The 23,658-nt window shown below is 36.4% G+C and overlaps 1 protein-coding gene across 1 annotated transcript; it reads left to right on the top strand.

The window, feature by feature from the left end:
• Positions 1–2,861: 2,861 nt before the first annotated feature.
• Positions 2,862–23,658, top strand: hps5 (HPS5 biogenesis of lysosomal organelles complex 2 subunit 2). The gene is made up of 23 exons (XM_039662095.2): positions 2,862–3,019; positions 4,157–4,272; positions 5,366–5,476; positions 7,274–7,338; positions 7,427–7,619; positions 8,834–8,964; positions 9,594–9,824; positions 9,904–9,975; positions 10,124–10,212; positions 11,009–11,187; positions 11,266–11,424; positions 11,875–12,031; positions 12,837–12,948; positions 13,333–13,479; positions 13,580–13,648; positions 15,314–15,867; positions 16,720–16,840; positions 18,094–18,243; positions 18,397–18,516; positions 19,825–19,938; positions 20,019–20,125; positions 21,389–21,737; positions 22,854–23,658. The coding sequence occupies exons 2-23, from the start codon at positions 4,168–4,170 to the stop codon at positions 22,912–22,914; spliced, it is 3,396 nt and encodes a 1,131-aa protein (XP_039518029.2). The 5' UTR covers positions 2,862–3,019; positions 4,157–4,167; the 3' UTR covers positions 22,915–23,658.

Here is a 23,658-nt window from a genome sequence, read left to right as displayed (position 1 = left end):
TCCAGAGTTCGTTATAACAATATAAAACCGTGCAAGATTCACAAATTCAATGTTCTTCCAAAGACGTTCGAAACCAAGCGGAGAGACAGTGAAGTTCAGCGGAGGCTACTGTGATGTCACAGGGCAGTGCAGCGAGATGACGCCTTGGCAGACGGCCAACGCCTACGCACTAGTCTGCATCACATTTGATTTTTTTTTTTTTTTTTTTGCCTATATTCGGTGCATTTCACATAATAATCATGTTTATTCTAATGCATGCATGATCTGTGATTTCTGATAATGCTCAAGTTCAGACAGATTATCTTTCTCTCCAAATTTTTAATACTATTTATGCATCAGTAAATCAAGCCACTGACTAAACGATCAACTTCACATCGTTTCTCTTAGTAGGATGAAAATAATCTTATTTAGAGTGAAGTTTGATTTCTGTCTTGTAGTTGTTGTTGTTGTTTTTTTTTTTTTTTTTCTGTCTTGCAGTTAACCTCATATGAAAAACTACACGTGACCTCCCCGGAGACGCCATCTTTGAGGGCATAACTTTTTTCCTTTTTTTTTTTTTATTGAGTTTTCAAAATCTTTGAGGGCATAACCAGTGATGTGGTGCCTGGAGAAGTGGGCATACTCTTAATTTATGCCCCCAAAAAATGTTTAAGCGTCAAAGCAAAGGATGAACGCTCTGTGTTATAACAGTGACATGAAAGACTACTAGTCTAGCATTAGTACTATTCAATATGCAAGATTATAATAAATACAATAGAACACATAAAATCAGTATTCTTGCATATCAGGGCCGCACAATACCCAGGTCCCATAAATGATATTGTTAGGGGGGTTCCTGCTCCTGAAACATAAAATAAAAATCTTATAAAGTAACTGACAAAAGCAACCAAAAAAAATATAATATATATATTTTTCGTTTCACTTTGCTAACCCACCTACTAGATCCTCCCCTTTTGTCTACAGTCTTTACCAGAGTGCAAACCATTTTAGCCTCACAGCATGTATTTTTTGAGAGCCGCCTTTGATTAGCTGAGTCTGATCGGGCACAAACATTGTGTTGGCGCCTGTAATGAGCCTATGGATATACCTAGAATATTAATGTTTAAATATACAGAACTATACAAAAGTCTTAGGCATGTTAGATTTTCATTCATATATTTTTTGACTGTGAGAAAAGGATGAAAGATAGAAAAGAAAAGGGAGAGGAACAAAGACACACTCTCCCAGCTTGGGCCGACTGGGGCCTTATGGGTGGATTTTACAGCCAATCAGAGCTGGAGGTGCTCAGAAATAACTGTAATTATGTACTTCTCTCTTTTACTTTGTTTGTTCCGTTCCGTTTTTTGGCTTTCCCATTTTTTTTTTTTTTCACTTCATGTAGTTTTTCGGTCTGTTGCCTTTGGCTTGCTCAGTTGGGGATATTCAAATTAAATGACCCATCATACCATTGATCAGCTCTACCAAACTTGATTGTCTTTTCATGAATAAACAAACACTGTTATGTTGTCTTGATTGATACTGAAGCAGCTTTGATACAATCTGTATTGTGAAAAGCGCTATATAAATATATTTGACTTGACTTTCACTGGATGATTTCATTTCCTATATGATGTGAAATTTTAACAGAGTTGTATTTCTACAATGACCAAACTTGGCTCAATGATACCATGGAAAGATCTCAGGAACTTATAACGTTTAATGCAAAGGACTCGGTTTGAGGGAAAAGCTTTTAAGTCAAGGATAAGGAGGACTCTTTACAAATCGGATAAATAGTTTGAATCCTCCCGAGACTTGAGGCTGATTGGAAATCAGTCGCTCAAGACATGCCAAGGGGAGGGGTATGGCAATACTGTAAAAATAATAGTAATAATAATTTCTATGCAGTGCAAGTACTGATCTGTGTGTCACAAACACGTGTACATGCTCATCCGCACTGCTTCATAATGTGTCTTCTCTCAGTTGTGTATGTTATTTCAAATAAAGTCAAGATTTAAACAATTAAACTGGTGTGTTTCATTAAAAGAGCTTCCTCAAAATACTCAGGTAACCATCAGCGAGGAAACCCCTGAAGAGGAAACACTTTTATTTTATTGTTTTCAGAGACAGCCGAATTAAATTTTGCATTGTTTTTCTTTAAAAAAACTACTTCCTTGGATCAATTGCCACATGTTTCTTCTAGACATAGTTTATAACAAATAATGTCAGCTCAAACAGAATTGAGCAGCTTAATGTAAAACAAAGAGATTTTGAGCAACTAAAAATTAAGACTGCACTGTTTCCACTGTATAGGCCACTAATCAAATGTAAACCCATTAACTAAGAAGTTAACTCTTTTTGTATTGGTCTCAGACTGTATGCTGTAATCAATACTGTTACATTCTCTTCTCATGATCCACCATACAGTTCAGTTAAGTAATTCTGTGCTTGCAGTTAGTGAAGGCTATCTTTATAATACAATTCCTAAATCTTTATCTGTATGGTGCTTAAACATATACATTTCAAGGGCGTAAGATGTTTGAGGGTCGAATCTTGGCTATTTTTGCTTTCTGGTGATGGAACAGCCTTTATTCTCCCGGGCGTCTCAAATATCAATCAATACCAACCGGAGATTTTAATGGACCCCAAACTACAGCTGGAACACCTACGCGTCTTTGAGAATCATTTGTTTATAAAGCAGATATGTTCAAATAATACTTTGATGTTTTTTCATGCATGATTAGAAGATATTTTAAGTTTTGCTTTGAGTAGGTTTGAGTAGTTCCCTATGTATTTGATAGTAAGTGAGGTCTAAAGGCGCCAGAAATAGTTCCCCGGGCGAGTGTGAATCACTGCGCGTCTCAATGAGTGGATCGCTATGGAGAAGTAGCGCCGGTCAGTTTTCAGTCAGCTGTCAAACACACTGCAGGAATTACAGTGGCGAAAAGAAACACATAATCGTCACTTTACACACTAAATGATTCATTTTTACTACATTTCTGGAGGTTTCGCAGATTTAAATGCGTCTGGAACTCAGGAGGAGGTAAAATAAACCAGTTTAGACATCTTAATTAATGTTTAATACGTTGTTGAAATGCTTGAGGTGACATTTAGCAACTCAAATAAGTTCAACTTATTTATTTATAAAACAAATAACGTTTAAAAATGTTGTTCTATATATTGCCTTTAACGTTTAAATGATATAACTACGGATTTAAGGTAGGAATGGCGAGGAGAAGTAGAAACTAAAACGTTGATTGTGAAAGTACCTACATTTCCAGCTCAGGAGCAACGTCTAACGTTACCTTAAATAAATTGTTTTGTAAGACTAAAACCGAGACAAAAATAGATTTATTCGATTTTTTTTGCTGTTTTGGCGAGTTTTAAACTCGGATCTCGTGATTGACAGAGTCATGCTAATCGGCTAACGCGGCGGTTTGATTTATAACTTCTAACTTTGAGATTCACCGTTAACGTTGTGTAGTTTTTCCACAAAATGAACTCTTGTAAATTTGTGTTCAAAACTAAGCGGAAGTGGTAAAATGTGTGTATATGTGTGAGAGAGTAAGTGTTTTGTCTTTTCTGCTGACTTTCAAATGTGTGTAAAACAAATAAAGCGAATAAAAGTTCCCTAAAATAGATTATATATTACGTTTTTGTTCGATATATGGTCAGTTTAAGCATTGCTTTCCATCATCTAGTTTATGTCTGTATACATTGTCCATCAATGGAACTATTTTTGTGTGGAAAAGCAAAGGAAAATCACAAAAAATAGAGGAGAGATGCGTGGTAGTCATGCTTTTTCAATTGAATTTCCCTGGAATCATATGACTCTGACTGAGGAAGGCTGTGTCTCAACCTGGTGAGCTCACTCACTGTGCTGCTGCCTGTTGAGGGCTCATTTTTGGGCATAATTAGACTCAGAACGCACTTATGATGACCAAAAGTGCTGCTGATTGGGCTCTTAAATCACCTGTTTGAATGTTTGTGTACCTGGTAACAAATGTTTGCATATCTTTCTGATTGGTTGCTTGTTAAAACATGCCATGCCCAAAGTTGCTGTTTGGAATACACATATGATGCCTAAAAATGCATCTATGATGTAGCCTACACAGAAATACATGCTACGTTCACTAATGACTCCCACTAAAAAGCCAATGTTATTGTCGTTTCCTCTCAGGCCGGTGCAGGATGATTCCCGTGGTTCCTGTGGAGTCCTGCACTCATGTCCTGGCAGAGTTTGACTGTCTGGACCCTCTCCTTTCCGCCCTGCGACTGGACTCGGGACGTATCAAAGTAACATACGCACTTACCTACTCAACTACCTCAGCTATTGTGAAAGAGTAGAAGAGTTTATTTGTGCAGCTTTTATGGCAACTGTTATCCAAGCTGACCTGAATTGCGGTTGTGGTTTTTACCTTTGAGGGAGCTTAATTAAACGTCTTTCGGATTCTGTTCAATTTATTTGATTTCATGCCATAAGAATAATAAAGTGGAATAATTTAGTAGACGAATTAAACAAAACATGTTTGAGTCAAGTAGTTTCACCTCAAAACCAAAAGGAATTAAAATATTTTTACTTTAATTTCATATAAATGCTGTTAAAACATCCTGAAAAATAACCACTTGTATATAATTGTCATTTAAATGTTGCATGTAATATTTTTGAATTTCAATAATGAGGATTATCTTATTGTTTAATTGCGTTTATGACAACTGGGTGGCTTAATTCTCATGAAAATTATCTTCATAGCTATTTTCTGAATATTAGTGTGAATCTCACAAAATGTACAGGTCACATTTCATCCTGAATTTAGAAAGAAAGAAATATAACATTACGTATTGCTTAATAGGATACTTCACCCAAAAATGAAAAATCTGTAATTAATTACTCGCCCTCATGTTGTTCCAAACAAGTAAGACATTTACGAAACACAAATTAAGGTATTTTTGATGAAATATGAGAGATTTCTGTCCCTCCATTGACACTATTTACCACTTTGACTTTTCAAAAAGTTCATAAAGAGATTGTAAAACTAATCCATATGAATTGAGCGTTTTAATCCAAATTTTCTAAAGAGACTCGATCACTTTATATGATGAACAGGTTGATTTTTCAATCACTTTATGAAGTTTTAGTTGCGTGTCTTTCTTTCTAAATTCAGGATGACATTTTTAAATCTACTTTGAAAACACATTTTTATTCTTTAGCTTTTGGAAACCTGTAATTTGTTGATGTTTTTTTAATAAAAAATAAACAAAATAATTATAGTGTCCTGCTATGCACTATGTACAGCACTTTGGATCAATTTTATTGTGTTAAAAGTGCTTTATAACTAAAGGTTATGTTGAAATGTGACCTTTGACTCTGTCTGTCTGTGTCCCGCAGTGCACATGCCTCTCAGTGTCCAAAAAGTGGCTCGCTCTGGGCACGTCTTCCGGAGGACTTCACCTCATTCAGAGAGACGGCTGGAAGCAGAAACTCATCCTCACACACAAAGTACACACAACCAACCCATTTCACAAGTTCCCCTTTAACACAGTTAGTGACTGAGTTGATGCATAAAACTATCAGCGGTGTTGAAATGCGCTTGTCCAATGTTATCAATTGTGTGTAATAATCTTTGTGCGGTCTGCAATGGTGTATGCATGATGTGTTTGCTTCTTCCTGCTTTCTATTAGCACTGTGAAGTAGTTATTGATCACACAGTCATAGTCGGAGTAGTGATGCAATATTTATTGTCTTCTATATTGGTATCATCTTTCACTGACATCATGCTCTGCTTTGACTCACGAAAAGTGTTTTTCAAAGTAGCAAGGAAGCAGGAAGTGTTTACAGACGAGTGAACATAGGGACAGAATGTAAAAAAACTGAGACTCGAGAAACGTTAATGTCTTTGGATGCTCTAAAAAAAGATTTAGAATATCGGCCATAACAATTTTCTGAGTGAAAATTAAAGTGTTCATCACTAGCCACGAGTCCATTACCTTTAAAAAGCGCAAATTGAGATTTTGATTTGAAAATACGCCCAATGGAAACGCGTCAGTTTCGACAAATAAGTCTGGGAACACTTTATTTTATGACCTGCAAACAACTGCGTAAGAAAACCGAAATTACGGTGTACGTTTCTGTAATTATAGTGTACTTCTGTGTAGGTATAAGGGAACAATATGTTAAGTTTTGGGTAATAAAGGGGTAACACGCAGACAAGCAAATTATTTATAATGTAATTATTTTAAAAACTTACAGGTTTTTAAAAACCAGGCTAACAAAACTAACACACACACACATATATATATATATATATATATATATATATATATATATATATATATATATGAAGAGTTCAGATGCAAAAGCCTCTAAATGCCATTTGAAATTTTCTTCTTTAATGATGATTTTTATCAAGCTTGTATATTTAAGTTCAGTGATTTCACTTAAATGGCAATGATAATTACCTATTAATTGTTATTTAAGTGAAATTACTGAACTTAAATATACAAGTTTGATAAAAATCATCATTAAAGAAGAAAATTTCAAATGGCATTTAGAGGCTTTTGCATCTGAACTCTTCATATATATATATTCAACCCACAGATGTCAAAATTACCCTGTAAAATTGCACAAGAACATACTTTGCCAGAAATGTGACGATAACTTTTATATACAACAGTTGTAAAATTTTTGCCTGGAATATATTAACAGAATAGGTACCTGTTAGTTTTAAAATAATTACATTATAAATAATTTGCTTGTACATCTGTGTGTTACCCCTTTATTACCCAAAACCCTTTTACCTACACGGAGGCACACTTTAATTTTAATACACTTTAATACACCGTAATTTCGGTTTACTTATGCAGTTGTTTGCAGGTCGTAAAATAAAGTGTTACCAAAAGTTTTTACACTCGCATGAGGTGGTTTTGGACACAAGACAAGACAGTTCTTTATTAAAGTCATAAAAGACAAAAGTAATCTGGGAATACAACACTGGATTCTTAACAACAAAGAAATGCAACAATTTTTCAAGACCTTGAAGCAGAAATGAGAAACGCCTCGTATGTGCCACGCATAATATAAGGGCTTTTCCTTGCTATTGATCCTTGGATAACACACACGTCTCCTTCGATTAAAAATAATGTCTAGTGCAGCCATTGCCATGATGATTTTTGGTACGACTATCGCGAAAGGAAAAATTACACTTTAGTCGCATAACATCGGTTAATGGAAACGGAGTCATTTCGCAATAGTTTTTTGTCGACATTAGAATTATATATCTTCTTTGTCTTTATTTAGGAAGGCTCAATCACGCAGGTCTCATGCTGCCCCCATGATGAGGACTTCATTGCTGTAGCAACAAGGTGTTCATCTTCGCCACGTCTGCCTTTATATGTGTTCCTGGTGTTTGTAGTTGCTAATCTGAATGCTTTTGTTGTGTGTGTGCCCCAGTCAGGGGGTGGTGGTGGTGTGGGAGCTGCACTTGGAGAGGCGCGGCCGTCCGGAGCGTGTGTGTGTGTCCTGGGAGCATCGCGGACAGACGGTAACATCTCTGTGCTGGGACACCGTGGCCCTCCGAGTGTTTGCTGGAGATGCCGGGGGAAAAGTGTCCTACGTCCGGGCTGGGTCGTCTAAACTCGGGAAGGTATAAGAAAACTGTTCATACTGATCCCAAACTTTTGAACGGTAGTGTATTTAATTGAAATAACAATTAGTGATTTTGAATCTATGCTTGTTCAGTAGGGCTGGGTAATAAATATCGATTTCTCGATATTAATCGATTCTCATTTTTACGAACCGATATCGATTCTTAAATCTCAAGAATCGATTAGTCATCCTGTTTCATTTGAATGAATGGGACATCCAAAAAATCGCAATAATCTTTGTCCTTTGTTACTATTGATATGAAACAAAGTCTCAATTTTCAAATTACGTCCATTTTCTTTAGAAATTCAAAAACATAAATAACGTTTTGGATTGAGAGAAGCAGCAGCGCTGATCTCTCTTCCGGCTTAATAATACCAGTCACAGCGCCAAATAAACATGAAAGTGTGTTAAAAGATAGAGTACAACTTATCGAAATCGTATCATGTCACATTGATTCGCTCAATCAGCGTTTTAACCGTGGAAAGACGTCGGTTAAACAGCTTGTAATCAATGTATCGTCATATTTACCTCAGAAAACCCACATAAACTCGTTAGTCAGCTAGAAAAAATAACTCTAGAGAGGAGCATTTTGCTAAATATATACACCATATTACATATGCATTATAATCTTAATGTTCTTCAATATTTAATGCATATTTGAATAAATCTGGCAAGTTTTTATGACAGCCAGCATTTAAATGTTTATATTTCATATAATCTTCTTATTATAAAAATAAATAAGTGTAATTTAAGTGTTTGTAGTTCATTATTACCTTCATATTAGGCTAATGAAGCCTATAGGCTACAACTAGACTCCCATAGTTTACAGCATTAGTTAAGAGATTTGATTCCCTTGAGAAAAATGGCCATTTATTGTAACTGATATCCAAAATAATCCATATTGAATCATAATCGAAATCGAATCGAATTGCAAGCTTGTGAATCGAAATCGAATCGAATTGTGAAATTTGTCTCAATACCCAGCCCTGTTGTTCAGTTCATCTTTATTCAGTTCCCGAAGGCAGTTTGATTGCAGCCAACAAGCATAGACATTAGACAAAGTGATACACAAATACACACTACATACACACACACACAAAAAATCCATCCTAAAAAGGAAATTAAAAACTTTACAGTAAATTTTTTTTAAAGATTTGTTTTACTAATCGGAGCTTGTGTATTTGTTTGTGGTTTGGTTTTGCTTTCAAACAGGGCTCTGCGTTTGTGATCTTCCCAGTTCAGACCATCACCACTGTGGATTCACGTGTGGTTCAGCTGGGTTACACAGACGGACACTTGATGGTCTCGTCTCTCAGCCGCTGCTACCTGTGTGACACAGAAAGGTGTGTGTGTGTGTTGGCAGGAAACATAGATCTCCCTTTACCAGCAATTAGTTAAAAAAACGATTTATTCACTTTAAATTCTTGACGCAAATGTATGAACTAGGCTCTTTATTTGATCAAATTTATCATATCAAACATTGATATCACATGTCCTCAGACCATAACTTAGAGTAAATGTATATCAAATGTAAAAAAAGAAAAAGGAATCTGCTAAAATAGGTTTTCATACTTGAATGTTCAAGAAACACATTCTCCATTGTTGCTGCTCCTCTCCTCTGAAAAGCACAGTGTGCTTTGATTGGTCGGCTGGTGTGTTGTGATTAGCCCCTTACCATAACAGCCAGTTTCAACACATTACTGACTTACTCAACCAGGCCCCGCCCCTTTATTCTGCAAATTAATTATTATAATGAGGAATATATTGATGTGTTCGTTCCCGGAAGAAACTCAAGACTACAATGGAGGCGTTTCAGGGAGTTCAGGCACACTTGACAGGGTGCTTTGTAACTTTGCAGACCTTTTTAATGCGTTTTAAATTTATTAATACACATTAAAGAAATGCATACCTTTTAATGCATACATACTTTTAAGAAATAAATTCAGTCTGTTCCTGTTTCTCTTTGTCTCAGGGAGAAGTTCTGGCGTGTGGGTAATAAAGAGCGAGACGGAGAGTTTGGGGCGTGCTTTCTCCTGCAGGGTCAGCGGGGTCAGGGGGGTCAGGGGGGCGGTCCTCCTGCCCTGCTGTACTGCGCCCGGCCCGGCTCACGCATATGGGAGTCCAGCTTCAGTGGAGAAGTCCTGAGCACACACCAGTTCAAACAGCTGCTGGCCTGCCCACCGCTGCCCCTCGTCTCTTACAAGTGTGTGCTTGTGTGTTTAACGCTTACTTGTGACATCATTGTGGCCCTTAGTTCGTATTTATACATGTTTTGTGTTCAGGAGTGAGCCTCATTTCAATCCCGCACAGACGAGTCCACAATCTCTGGCTTTCCCAAGACTCCTTCAGTTTGGGTAACCACTTCTTGTATTAAACAACACATGACCTCTTTGGTAAAGACACAGTATTTCATAACTGTGGTGTGTGTATTATGATTACAAAGATAACGTCTCAGGTTTGAAAGGATTTTGCTGTTAATATTTGACTTTTTGTGTTTCTTAGTGATCAAAATCTGCTCACCTGGACGGATTCTGCCATCTACATCTTCACCCCTCACAGTGGTCAGGTTCTGCTGTGGACAGAGGTCAAAGGTGAGAGATCATGAGAGTGACGCATGCACAAATGTATATTCACTCCAAAATCTACTTAATCACATATTAAAAAAAAAAAAAAAATACATTGTATGACCTCTTTTATAATATTATAGCTCATCTTCCTTAAAATATATATTATACAATTAATAGTTATATAATTATGGTAATAAATAAATTTTAATAATATAAAATCACCCATTTGACAAAAAAAAAAAAACATAAAAATATATTAAAAAATGTATGCGAAAAAGTAATTTATTTTTACAATTCAATTTTTTTATATACCGGTATGTATTATTTTTATTTATTTATTTATTTTTTTGCAATATATTTATTAACTTTTTACCAACATATAAAACACACACACCCAGAACAAAAGTACAAAATACAGTATAGACACATATTGATGTCTTTCGCATCATTACAACTTAGCATATCTCAATTTGTACAGGACTCACATCTTCAAGATTAATGAACATAAAAATAAATAAAAATAATAAAAAAAACAAAAACATATACAAACTATTAAGGCCTCCTAATACAAATACATCCTATAAACTCACATATATTCAATTGTCTCTTTAAACAAGTCACTATCCTCTTTCTCTATGAATGAGAATTATTTTTATATTTGTTTGCTAATATATATATATATATATATATATATATATACACTTTGTAAAAAAAAATGATATATATATATATATATATATATATATATATACATATATTATATGACCATTTTTATCATTTTACGGCACTTGGAACCATGTCTGTCTTCCTCCCCCTATAGACGTGGTGGAGATTTCAGTTTTCCGTAACGAGGTATTTTGTCTCCATGGTGACGGACGTTTGTCTCACCTGTTGCTGGTGTCACCTGAGCGCTGTGTGGAGCGGATGATGAAGAGGGAGAACTGGACGCTCGCCGCCACCGTCTGCTGCATGTTCCAGCACACCGTTACTACATCCAGGGTACACACTAACAAGAACACTTTTTCTTCACAAAAAGAGTACAGGCGAATTTATCACATCTCTTCTGTATTTCTTCAGGCCAGGAAGTCCCTCCCCATTGATCGACTTGAGCATCTCAAGGCTCAGCTAAACTCCGCATCCCAGCAGCAGCTGATTGGTCAGCTGGAGGAAGTGATCAGCAAACTGGAGCCACTGGACTCGGCCTGCAGCAGCCGCAGAAGCAGCATTTCCTCACACGTGAGTGCAAAAAACACAGACATCTGTGACCCTCGATCACAAAACCAGTCACAAGTTGCACCGGTATATTTGTGGCAATAGCCAGCAATACATTGTATGGGTCAAAATTATGGATTTTATGCCAAAAATCATTAGGATATTAAGTAAAGATCATGTTCCATGAAGATGTTTTGTAAATTTCCTACTGTAAATATATGAAATATATATATTTTGTGAGCGAACATAAATGTAGAACTTTTTCAATTTTTTTGCACCCTCAGATTCCAGATTTTCATATAGTTCAAATATTGTCCTATCCTAACAAACCATACATCAATGGAAAGCTTATTTATTCAGCTTTCATATGATTTATATTTCATAAAATCGACCCATGTGACTTGTTTTGTGGTCCAGGCTCGCATATGTATAGAGACACATTTTTTAAAATGCTAAATGACTCTTCCTGCGCAGGAGAGCTTTAACGTTCTGGACTGCGGCATCTACCGTGTCATCAGCCGGAGAGGCAGCCAATCAGATGATGACGCCAGCTCCCTCGCCAACCAATCGATGCTTGAGGAGGAGCGGCTGAAGGAGTTCAGTTTCACCGAGGAAGAGCAGGTGGACAATGGTGAGACCGAGAGAGATCGATTTCAAAACTAAAAGGGAAGTAGTAAGAGTTCGGCTCTCTCAGTGGGAATTCCTTGTCTGAATACGAGAAGTAATCCACTCGCATTTCACTAACGACCAGAAAGGGACTTTCATCAACATATTACTATTAAGCTTGAAAAACTACACAAAAACTGTAACACTGTGTCTTAAAGCAACCAATTTTTTACTAATCCGACATATTTCAGAGTGAGCAAGGATATGCAACAAGATATAAAAATATAAATTCATTTTCTTCATTTTTTTTACTGTGACATCAGCCGAAAAGGAAAGCCATTTTAGAGGCAGGGCATACTCGTATTATTTTGCACTTGGAATAACATGCATGGAGAATAATAATACCAGGAACATGTATTAAGCTTTTTTTTTTTTTTGCATCTGCACTGAAAGCAAACAAAATCAGCCAATCACAATAGATCTTTAATAACAAATTTGATTTTCAATAAAGGGAACCAATGTGATTCACCTGCGACCAAAATAAAAACCAAGCGACTGGCAAATTTTGCGGTTTGCACTCAATATTGTGAATTTTTAAATGGTTTTACAGTATTAAATGTTTGTCAGTGTGTTGTATGTCAAATATTTTGCAATAAAATACACTAAAAACATCAGTGAGCAGCAGTTTAATCATTTATCTGGTGTTTTGAACACATCTTGCTGACCTTCGTCATGTGATGAATCAGTTATTATTTGCTTTATTCCATGCATTTTCTCACTTTATTCGCATTCTCTCTATCATTTCCACTCCTTCTTTTGCTATCCTGAAGACTCTCAGTTTGTGCGTGGAGAGGGCGACAGGTCAGACCTCGGCTTGCAGTTTCTGCCTCTGTCTTTCCGCTCAAAACCCCCACGAGTCGCCCTGCAGGCTGTTCGAGACAGGTACACACACACACTTAATCATCTGACCACATAAATTCCCCCTTTTTTCATTGTAATTTCATTTCCTCTTAAATTTCACACCAGACACAGTCTGATTGGCTGGGTCATCAGGAAGCTCTAATGCTCATTAAAATGCAGCTGCTGATACCCATGTTATTTTTAAAACTGTAACTTCCTGTTTTGTCATTGTGTCACATAAGTCCTTGACACATTCTCTCATTTTACGCGCATGATTGGCGAGGTTACCAATTATTTCTCCTTCTCTTTGTTTTTCATGTATGCAGACGTTGTTTATTTGAAAACCAGCTGCTTATGTTTTGGACTGTCATCGCTGAGCTTGATTATGATTGTAGAGATTTATAATTGTAAATGTGTGTATGTCAGTGTCTCTAGCTTTGTGAAAAAGACGACCGAGAAGATCAACACGCTTCAGATGAACTCGGAGCTATGGCCTCGGCCTGACCTCAGGGAAGGCGTTCAAGGAGAAGTCACGGCCGCAGCGACTCCTCTTCCAGAGGAAGGCGAGCATGAGTGAGTGTGTTAATGTTGTTTGACTGCTGCGCTGCTATTGATGGTTTTATGTAGTTACATTGTTTGTATTGTGGTTTTTGATTGTCTCTCTCTCCATAAGAATGAACGCTGAGCAGTCCAGCTCGGAGTCTGAGCTGCAGGAGTTGAGAGCCGCCACGAAGAAAGCCATGTGAGTTGCTTCAGAGTCAAGTATACGCTAAAGAATGTTTACATATTAACCCTTGTGCATCAATTAAAAAAAGTTACACATAGGTAAAAAGAGGACAAAAATGTCCATGTCAAAAAACTGTGACGCTTTGGAGCACAGACTTAAGTTTGGTAGAGGACCCTTTGCAGATTATTGCTGAAGTAAAAAAATAATACTAAGTAAATCCAAAAAAAAGTTATATATTCAGTTATAAATCAGGTTGAACTCAAAACTGCAATAAAATCAAAGCCATAAATCTAAGTAGGTTGTGTTCCAAATTTGAGGATGATATCTCAAAAAATGAGCTTTCGGTAACAGTTTGTTTGGGCGTAGTAACATATTTTCCCCATTGGGTGGCAGCAAAACCCCACTGGAGCTCACAGTGATTGCAGTTTTTCTCTCTCAGTATTACAAACACACACATATTTTTTTATAACACACATACTAACCACACTCTGACATCCATACCAACACACCCACACAAATATCGTTGCATAATTTATCCAGTTGGCTCTATAATATGCCAAACCAGAAAACAGGAATAAAGCGATATTTGTTTTATAGGCCAAACTTTAAAAAAAAAATGGCACCATCTGATAAAAAATAGTAAAAAATAAAATTTTGAAGCCTTGCCATCAGAATGAAAGCCTCTTAACAAAGATTGCATAATTTTATAGTAACTGAACCGGGGATTAAAAATGGCAGTTTTAATGGGTTTCAATGGGGACATTTTTGTCCAAAAGGTGCTGACAGGGAGTATTTTTTGTACCTAATGCAAAAAAATGAGGGTGAAATAGTAAAATTCCAATAAAAATACACACCTGTGGCAAGTTTTTTGCAGTTAGCTTTAACACAGGCAAAGTGATCAAAAAAAACAATACTGAAAAGGACAAAAATATCCATAAGGATGCACAAGGGTTAATGAGAGATGGAATTATGTAAGGTCAGCAATGATTAATTATATTGTTGAAAATGTTCGGTTTCACGGTTCCAAAATCACGGTTTCCAGACAAATATGAAGCAGCATTACACTGATGATAATAATATTGTGTTTCTTAAGCATCAAATCAGCATATTAGAGTGATTTCTGAACATTTTCATAATAAGTAATTATGCTGAAAATTCAGCTTTGATCAAAGGAATAAATTACACTTTAACAATATATTCACATAGAAAACAGTTGTTTTAAAATCTAATATTTACAAAATATAGTAACATTTAACAATAAAACAGAGTGTTCTTTCAAAATACATAAAAAAAAACAATACTAACCCAAAACTTTTCAGTCAATAAATAAGTTATTTCGCAAGATTTTTGTTTAAAATACTTTAATGCACAAGGGAAATTATGTATTTTATATGCACCATTTTTCCACAGTGCTTTTTACCCTTTTGCTGTTTATTTTTAATAGACCTGCGTTGTGACAAAGGATTTTTATTCAGATTAATATAAATATATATTAAACTGTAGTCTCTTAATTAATGTGAAACCATAAATTGCATCTATAATAATTAAAATATTTTCTTAAAAATATTTTTAAATAACTAGTAGCATCATACTCCAGAAATGACTAGACAATCACTGTAGTTGCTAATCCTTTTACTGCACTCTGAACTGCTATTAGAGTTGATATGTGTTCTGTTGTAGCTCTCAAATCCAGAACCCCATGGTTTTACTGGACCCCGTCTGTCTCAGCGATGTGCTCCAAGACTGGGCCCCGGTTCTGGAGAGGGTTCTGGGTCCGGAGGATCACAGCGTACCTAGAGAAATAGCTCATCTGGAGGAGGAAGAGCTTGTTTCATCGATGTCCTGCTGCGTCGTGGTTCAGCCAGAGATCTTAACAGCGCCGTCTGCTAACCCGGATGAATCCGCAACCCTCACCGAAGAAGAGGACCTTGGAGAGACCATCCCTTGTTCCACCGCCCCAGTCAGAGGGTCATTCCCACCTTTTGCTAACCATGTTGAATTAATCCAGCTGTTTTCCCCCAAACCTCTGCCCCCTGACCTCCAGGCTGACCTCTCACAGCTGGCCTGTCTTTACCTGGAGATGGGCTGCCCCGGTAGAGGAGGGGTCGAAAGTGTGTGTGTGTTCCTGAGGAGGTTCTTCTTCCTGTTAGACCAGGAGAGAGTGAGGAAGATGTGTATGCTGAGATACAGAGAGCATCGAGACGTGCTGAAGGCGTACATCGCTGGCATGCTGGGTACGTTTTCACAAAAATTAATAGTATCTGTTAAGACCATTTCACAAGATGTAAACACTGGCCCAGAAGCACTTCCTGTTTCAGTTTGTAACTGTTTTCTTTATTTCACATGTAAAGTAAACATCTTAAAGATGTTGTTTAACTTTTTGATTCAGTTTTAAATGCTCTGTTGATTGTATTTTATCCAGCTTTTATGTAGTGTTAAAAAACTGAAACAGGAAGTGCTTCTGGACCAGTGTTGTTTACATCTTGTGAAATGGTCTATTGCAATTCTGCTAAGGCAAGGGAAAGACACTACAGGAAAAAACATTGTCTTTTTATAACTTTTAACTAATTATTTTCATAGTAGTGGAAATATACACATTTTAAGTGTTTATTTTATTGCATCTATTTTGCATATGTAGATTTCAATCACTTCACAATCACGTTTCAGTATTTAAAAAAAATTTAGGCTGATTTTGTTTGGTTTTTTTTACGACGTTTTATTCCTAAAAACATAATGAAATCGTTTTGTTTTTTAGTGTTTTATGATTTATGATAAGAGAAATCCAAAATATGTCAATAAAATATGTTAACAAAATGAAAAAGGAATTTTAAACCCGGCTTTATCCAGTGTTCAGATTTATGGTCTGGAAATATATACATAATTATTATCTGCACATTAAACTATGGAATGCCTAATTTGCATATTTAAACATAATTTCAGAAAATGTATAATAATTTTTTTTTTTGCAATTCTTAATTAACTTGAACTTAAAAAAGTATGGTGATATCATTATTACTGTATGTTCACCCTTTTCATCTGAGGTGTCATGCCTTAATATTAATATTACCAATCTGTGGCGGGTGTAGAGTTCACTCAGGCCAGCAAGGTGGTGGAAGTGATTCAGAAGGGCGACCTGCTAAAGTCTCTGCGCAGTCTGAGAGAACTTCAGCCCTGGAACACACCTCTGCTCCTCTCACACCTGTACAGGTGAGTTTACATCACTTACAGCAAAACAGACACTTAAGGTGATGATACACAGGGCAACTTTTTGGGCAATGTTGCTGGGCAATTGTTGCTTGGGCACTTTCCCATTGAAAATGGGCAATAAATTTCTATCTGGATAATTTAGATGGGTCGTGGGCCCATTAATGGCAACATTGCTCAAAAAGTTAATATATGATCAATATAGATGATCATAATCTATATATGATCAATATGGTCACCTGCAAAGGTGTGAATACAGTGGTGTGAATAAGTTTGGACACCGATGCTAAAGTTGCCTAAAAAGAGGAATAAAAAAATCATCTTTTGGATATTGATCTTAATGCCTTAATTAGAAAAATGAGGAAAACTCCAACCTTTAAGGACACCAATTTTCTTTGTGAATGAATTATGTATCATAAATAAATAAATGTTTTTCCTTAAAATACAGGGTGCATAAGTCAGGGCACCCCTATGTTAAATTCCCATAGAGTCAGGCAGATTTTTATTTTTAAAAGCCAGTTATTTCATGGATCCAGGATAATATGCATCCTGATAAAGTTCCCTTGGCCTTTGGGATTAAAATATCCCCACATCATCACACACCTTCACCACACCTAGAGATTGGCATGGTTTTACTTCAGTTAGCCTAATAGCTGGTTTGATTTGCATTGAAAGATGATCTTATGGAAAGTACCCCATGCCAATCTCTAGGTGTGGTGGAAGGTGTGTGATGATGTGGGGATATTTTAATCCCAAAGGCCAAGGGAACTTTATCAGGATGCATATTATCCTGGATCCATGAAATAACTGGCTTTTAAAAATAAAAATCTGCCTGACTCTATGGGAATTTAACATAGGGGTGCCCTGACTTATGCACCCTGTGTTTTAAGGAAAAACATTTATTTATTTATGATACATTATTCATTCACAAAGAAAATTGGTGTCCTTAAAGGTGGGAGTTTTCCTCATTTTTATAATAAACGCATTAAGATCAATATCCAAAAGATGATTTTTTTATTCCTCTTTTTAGGCAACTTTAGCATCGGGGCAAACACTTATTCACACCACTGTACATCATTATGTACTAATCATATATTTATTTCATTTATTTTGTGTAGTTTTGAGTATTTGAATTTGTTTAATCCAGTGTTATATTATATGTAAAGCACCATGACAGTTTAAATGAATTGCCCCATGGGGATTAATAAAGCTCTAAACTATTTATATTGAATGTAATGTTTGCTTTCTTTCCGTAGACTGTATGAGAAGCATGGGGAGGTGGCCGTTCGTGCCTACCCACAGTTCTATCCCACAATCCTCCCCTCTGACATCATGGCTATGGCTTTACCCAGTCACTTCCTGCCTTATCTGGACAATCTGGTCCAATCACGAGCCGAGCAGCAGCGGTATGGCCGTGTTACATTTATACGATGTTTTACTAATGTGTGTTAGTCATGATTGTTAAGGTTGTGTATGTGTCATTTTTACACTGTGATGTTGTATTCTTGTTTTTGAACACATAAAATAATCTATATTAATTTATTTTTGTCATCTGCCAGGTTGTCTTTCTTGGGTTCTCTTCTCCAGCCAGAAACTTTGCGACAGGATTGGCTGGAACTGGCGTTATCCCATGATGCCCCACTAAGGGATGACACACTCACTCCTGACGGACAGCCCAGGTACACAAAACGATTTTTGTCTGTAAAACAAACGTTGTCCCCAGAACAATTGTGCACTGAAAGTATGTATGTGTGTGTGTGTGTATATATATATATATATATATATATACAGTGTTGGGTAAGTTACTCTAAAAAAGTAATTAATTACTAGTTACTAATTACCTCTTCAACAGTGTAATTAGATTACTGTACTAATTACTCTCTCTAAAGAGTATTTAATTACTTTTAATTGCTAATTACTTTCAAAATCCCATATCAATCTCATCCAGCTGAATAATACAAAGATAGACATGAATCTGTTTTAATTCTTTCAAATAAATACCATAAAATTGCATGAATTATCCTTAAACTGACCAAGGTGGAGAAGGTTACATTATAAAAACATACTTTTTAACGTCAGACCATTTTGATGTCAAATCCACTATTGTTTAATGTCTGATCTCATGACATTTCACACTTTTTTCATACATATTTTACAATAATTCATACGAATATGTACGAGTGCAGTCGTACAATTTAGACACCTCATAAAATGCATACGAATCGCTGTGAGATCGGATTGATCTATACACAGTATTTACCCCAATTACATTAGAAGTAACTAATTAAATTACAGATAAATGGAGAGTAATCCCTTACTTTACATTTTCAAGGGAAAAGTAATTAAATTACAGTAACTAATTACTTAGTAATTAGTTACACCGAACACTGTATATATATATATATGAAGAGTTCAGATGCAAAAGCCTCTAAATGCCATTTGAAATTTTCTTCTTTAATGATGATTTTTATCAAAATTGAATATTTAAGTTCAGTAATTTCACTTAAATAACAATTAATAGGTAATTATCATTGCCATTTAAGTGAAATCACTGAACTTAAATATACAAGCTTGATAAAAATCATCATTAAAGAAGAAAATTTCAAATGGCACTTAGAGGCTTTTGCATCTGAACTTTTCATATATATACACATATATATATATATACAGTATATACTGTATATATATATATATATATATATATATATATATTGTCCTCTATAATGTCTCTTTCTCCTCTATAAATCTCTCTCTCTCTCTCTCTCTCTCTCTCTCTCTCTCTCTCTCTCTCTCTTTCTTTCTCTCTCTCTTTCTATATTCTATGGCCTGATTTCACAGACAGGGCTTAGACTAAGCCAAGGCTTAGGCCTCATTTCAATAAAACATTACTGGTGTGCCTCTCGAGACAAAACAATGACATATTTTGAAACGGGGAGTAAATATACTATATTCCTATTTCGCTGAATATATTGTCTCCTGTGCTGTAGGTGGCACTCTCATTTCTTCAGCTGGGGTTATGGGCGTCTGCTGTCTCTGCTGATCCGCTTGCCTGCTAATCTGACCTCCAAACAGAAGATGCTGGAGATGTGTAAAACTCAAGGGTGAGTGTAGAATTAGAATGGATAGAATTCAATCAGAATGGGTAGTTGTATAAACTGTGAGTGTGTTATTTGTCTCTCAGGTATTGGATGGGTTACCTGTACCTGTGCAGAGAGTTGCAGCGGCGAGCAGAGGCTTTCAGCGCCATCTGCAGACTGGATGACATGACGCTTCTAGAGGAGGATGATGGTAAAACAATCACAGATACTCAAAAACGGTCTTTTAGATGAACAGACGAAGAGAGACTGTCAATATAAACGGTCACTGAAACCAAACTTTTTGAAAACTCCTGTTAGGGTGAAGATTTTTTAGAAACTGTCATGTAGACTGTAAAACCGGGGGAGATTTTGTCTTGTGAGTCAGAACAGGAACGGTAATAACCTTTTTTCCAGGTATCTGATTGGCCAACATGGCTTTATGGTTAGGATTATATCGCCACCTGGTGGTTTGTAATGCTCTTGCCAGAGCTTAATAGCGTATTTTTTGCGTTTTCATGTGGACGGGAATTTTTTTTTTTTAAATGAAAGAGGAAAAACTGTTCATAGAAATACCCAGTTACGTGTGGACTAGGCCTTAAATAACCCATGAATCAGTTCTGCAGCATTTAATCCATATCTAAGGGGGTGTTTACACAATACTGTTTTCAACTAAATCGTAAAACTTGAGAACATGGATCATCATGCTGGTTCCCACTGTGCAGGCTGGTGGTGGTGGATGTTTTCTTGGCACACTTTAGGCCCCTTAGTGCCAATTGGGCATCGTTTAAACGCCACGGCTCACCTGAGCATTGTTTCTGACCATGTCCATCCCTTTATGGCCACCATGTCCCCATCCTCTGATGGCTACTTCAAGTTCCAGCAGGATAATGCACCATGTCACAAAGCTCGAATCATTTCAAATTGGTTTCTTGAACATGACAATGAGTTGACTGTACTAATATGGCCGCCACAGTCACCAGATCTCAACCCAATAGAGCATCTTTGGGATGTGGTGGAACGGGAGCTTCATCCCACAAATCTCCATCAACTGCAAGATGCTATCCTATCAATATGGGCCAACATTTCTAAAGAATGCTTTCAGCACCTTGTTGAATCAATGCCACGTAGAATTAAGGCAGTTCTGAAGGCGAAAGGGGGTCAAACACAGTATTAGTATGGTTTTATATGACGACCCCACGATTATAACGGGTCGTTTCACACGACAACAGCGTTTTGGGTGCCTGAAAACGGTCTCTGTGTAAACAACAAAAAAGTAAATCTCTGAAGACGACGTATTACGTGTTCAGTCTACAGTGGTTCATCGCCATCTAACGGCCTGGCAGCAGAATAGAGTTGATCGTTTTGACACTGGTGTCGTCTGTACTTGGACAACTCAAAGGAAAAACAGCACTGTTTCAAGCAAATGGTTGTCATGTAAACTCACCCTAAAATATTGCCTTTTGTCTCTCTGTAGGTATTGTTCCTCAGTCTCTTGATGAGTGGGTTTTGCTACTCCAGCTCTCACAGGAAATCTCTTCAGTCGACGAAGTGCCGCCCACTTCATCTCTGCCCAGCAGCACCAATGGATCCTGTTCAGACGACACTAACAGTAATGGTACGAGTGATGGTTCCTCTGACCTATCAAACAGTTCAAATGACTGGAGCATTCGGGTCAGCCCAGAGAACATCATCCTGCGTCTGGTCAAGGTCTTTGGGCCGGACCAGGCCCTAGCGGCCCTCCAGGAACGTGGGATACAGGTGGATCTCAGTTCACGCTCCACGCTGGTCTGTGATCTGCTGCGGATGGCTGAGAAGCGGCAAAGGTGAGAGCATGGAAAACAGTAAAGTGCAGTATACATGGTAGTCGACATATGAAGTGGATCAAAACCTTTCATCAAAGTCATGCATGAATTTTGAACAAAACATGTTCTTTTAACCCTCAGGTGCTCTTCGGTCATTTCTGACCGAAAAACTTTCTGTTTTGAATTTCTAAAAATCACAGCTTCATCGGAATGTTATGAAACTTGGTGACTTTTATGCCATTATGTATGTGAACACACAAAAAAATTGAGGTCATGATCTGAGCATGCTAAGTGGTCTTAAAAAAATAATCACACTTGTGGTCTTTGGTCAAAAATAACCCCCATAGGAAATGAATGGGAAATTGACAAAAACACAAAAATTCACAAATTTTTATTTATTGTTTTACATTTTATTTTAATAAAAAATCGTTTTTGAGATTGTTTCAACTATATATTCAAATCCACCAAACAAAAAAATTCTTCTCCATAGAGAGCTGTACATGCCATCTAGTGGTTACACCATGATTCTACGCTTTTTCTCTATACTGTAACCAAATGGTGCTAATTTTCTTCAAAAAATATTTTTTTTTCTGAAGGCCTAGACTCTATATTAAACTAAAATACTGCATTAATAATTTTTTGAAAAAAATAATAATAATATATATATATATATAAATATTTGTCCATGGCAAAAATAGACCATAAATATTGCATAAATATTAATAAATTCAATCAAATTGTCTCAAAATACTAAATTACAAAGAATAAATATTATAGAACAAAAACAAATTGCATTGGTTTTACTGGGATGGAGGAAATTTAATTTTTAGGTGTCCGGTCACTTTTGACCGGGAAGATAACAAGTGTGACTCCGAAACGAAGAGCCCCTGAGGGTTAAACTTTTATTAGCTTTTTTGGTCAAATGTAAAGTGTATATATTGCATAGTATGCTTATATTCCATCTCAAACAAATAGTTTTTTTGTAAAATAGTACATTGTGCAGTGTGCTGTACGCTAGTTTTCCTTTAGGAATGTCATTTGGAAATAGTAGGTATAGTACTGCGCATATTCAATCCTGAACATGGGTAATGATTAACAGTTTTTGTTCTCATGCATTTTCTCTCACTGTCCTTTTAGAGCACTGATTCAGACCATGTTGGAGCGCTGTGACCGGTTTCTGTGGTCTCAGCACGCTTGAGACCCCCGTGTCTGGCCGATCTCTGCGTATGCCCCCAGAAGCGCTTCTGCTCTCAGTATGGACACACTGCGCTCTCTGTGGTCATTAAACAACTGCTCTGGGATCAGCTGTGTATGGCTGTTTCTAGATCAGATCATCTCAGGTCACTAGACCTTATCAGTCACAATCTAACACAGATTCCAGTCCGTTGCTTTTTCGCACCAGCACTTATATGACTCTGTTGATGGAAGTGTTGTGTTGGTGTCACATGACTCTAAATTGTTCTTCAGTATTTCGTCTCCTGTTTCCAATTTAGGTATTTAATGAGGTGTTTACACAGTATTAACAATGGGCCTTTTTATTGAAACTTCATTCAAAAATCCATTTGTACATAAATTATCCTATTGAATTGATGCAACATTTATGAATAGATGCTTCTAGATTCTATATCCGATCTGCATAATTGTTTTCCATATTTATATGAGGATTATATATATATATACATATATACACACACACAATATTCCTTAAATAGATATGGAAAATGCATATTTATCTATTTATCTGTCTTAATGTGATTTTCATCTGCAAGTATTTGAGAACAAACAAAAGAAAAACTAAAAGACATGTTCATTTAACAGAGATAATTATAAATACATGTGAATGTATGAACTAAAGCTTTTTGTAACTAATGCCGTCTGGTTTATCAGGCTGCTCTTAATGAAAAGCACAATAAATAAATATGAGTATCGTGGTAATTTATAA

The sequence above is a fragment of the Pimephales promelas genome, chromosome 25 (genome assembly GCF_988280905.1).
Source record: "Pimephales promelas chromosome 25, fPimPro1.hap1.1, whole genome shotgun sequence".
In the NCBI taxonomy this organism is placed as follows: Eukaryota; Metazoa; Chordata; class Actinopteri; order Cypriniformes; family Leuciscidae; genus Pimephales; species Pimephales promelas.
The sequence above is the reverse complement of the archived record's forward strand: the minus strand, read 5'-3'. Positions and strand labels throughout refer to the sequence as shown.

Excerpts from the sequence above, each read along its gene's own strand:
- hps5 (XM_039662095.2), top strand. The coding sequence starts at position 4,168 with ATGATTCCCGTGGTTCCTGTGGAGTCCTGCACTCATGTCCTGGCAGAG. Across the intron at positions 5,477-7,273 it reads AACTCATCCTCACACACAAA|GAAGGCTCAATCACGCAGGT; the intron begins GTACACACAACC and ends GTCTTTATTTAG. Across the intron at positions 8,965-9,593 it reads TACCTGTGTGACACAGAAAG|GGAGAAGTTCTGGCGTGTGG; the intron begins GTGTGTGTGTGT and ends TCTTTGTCTCAG.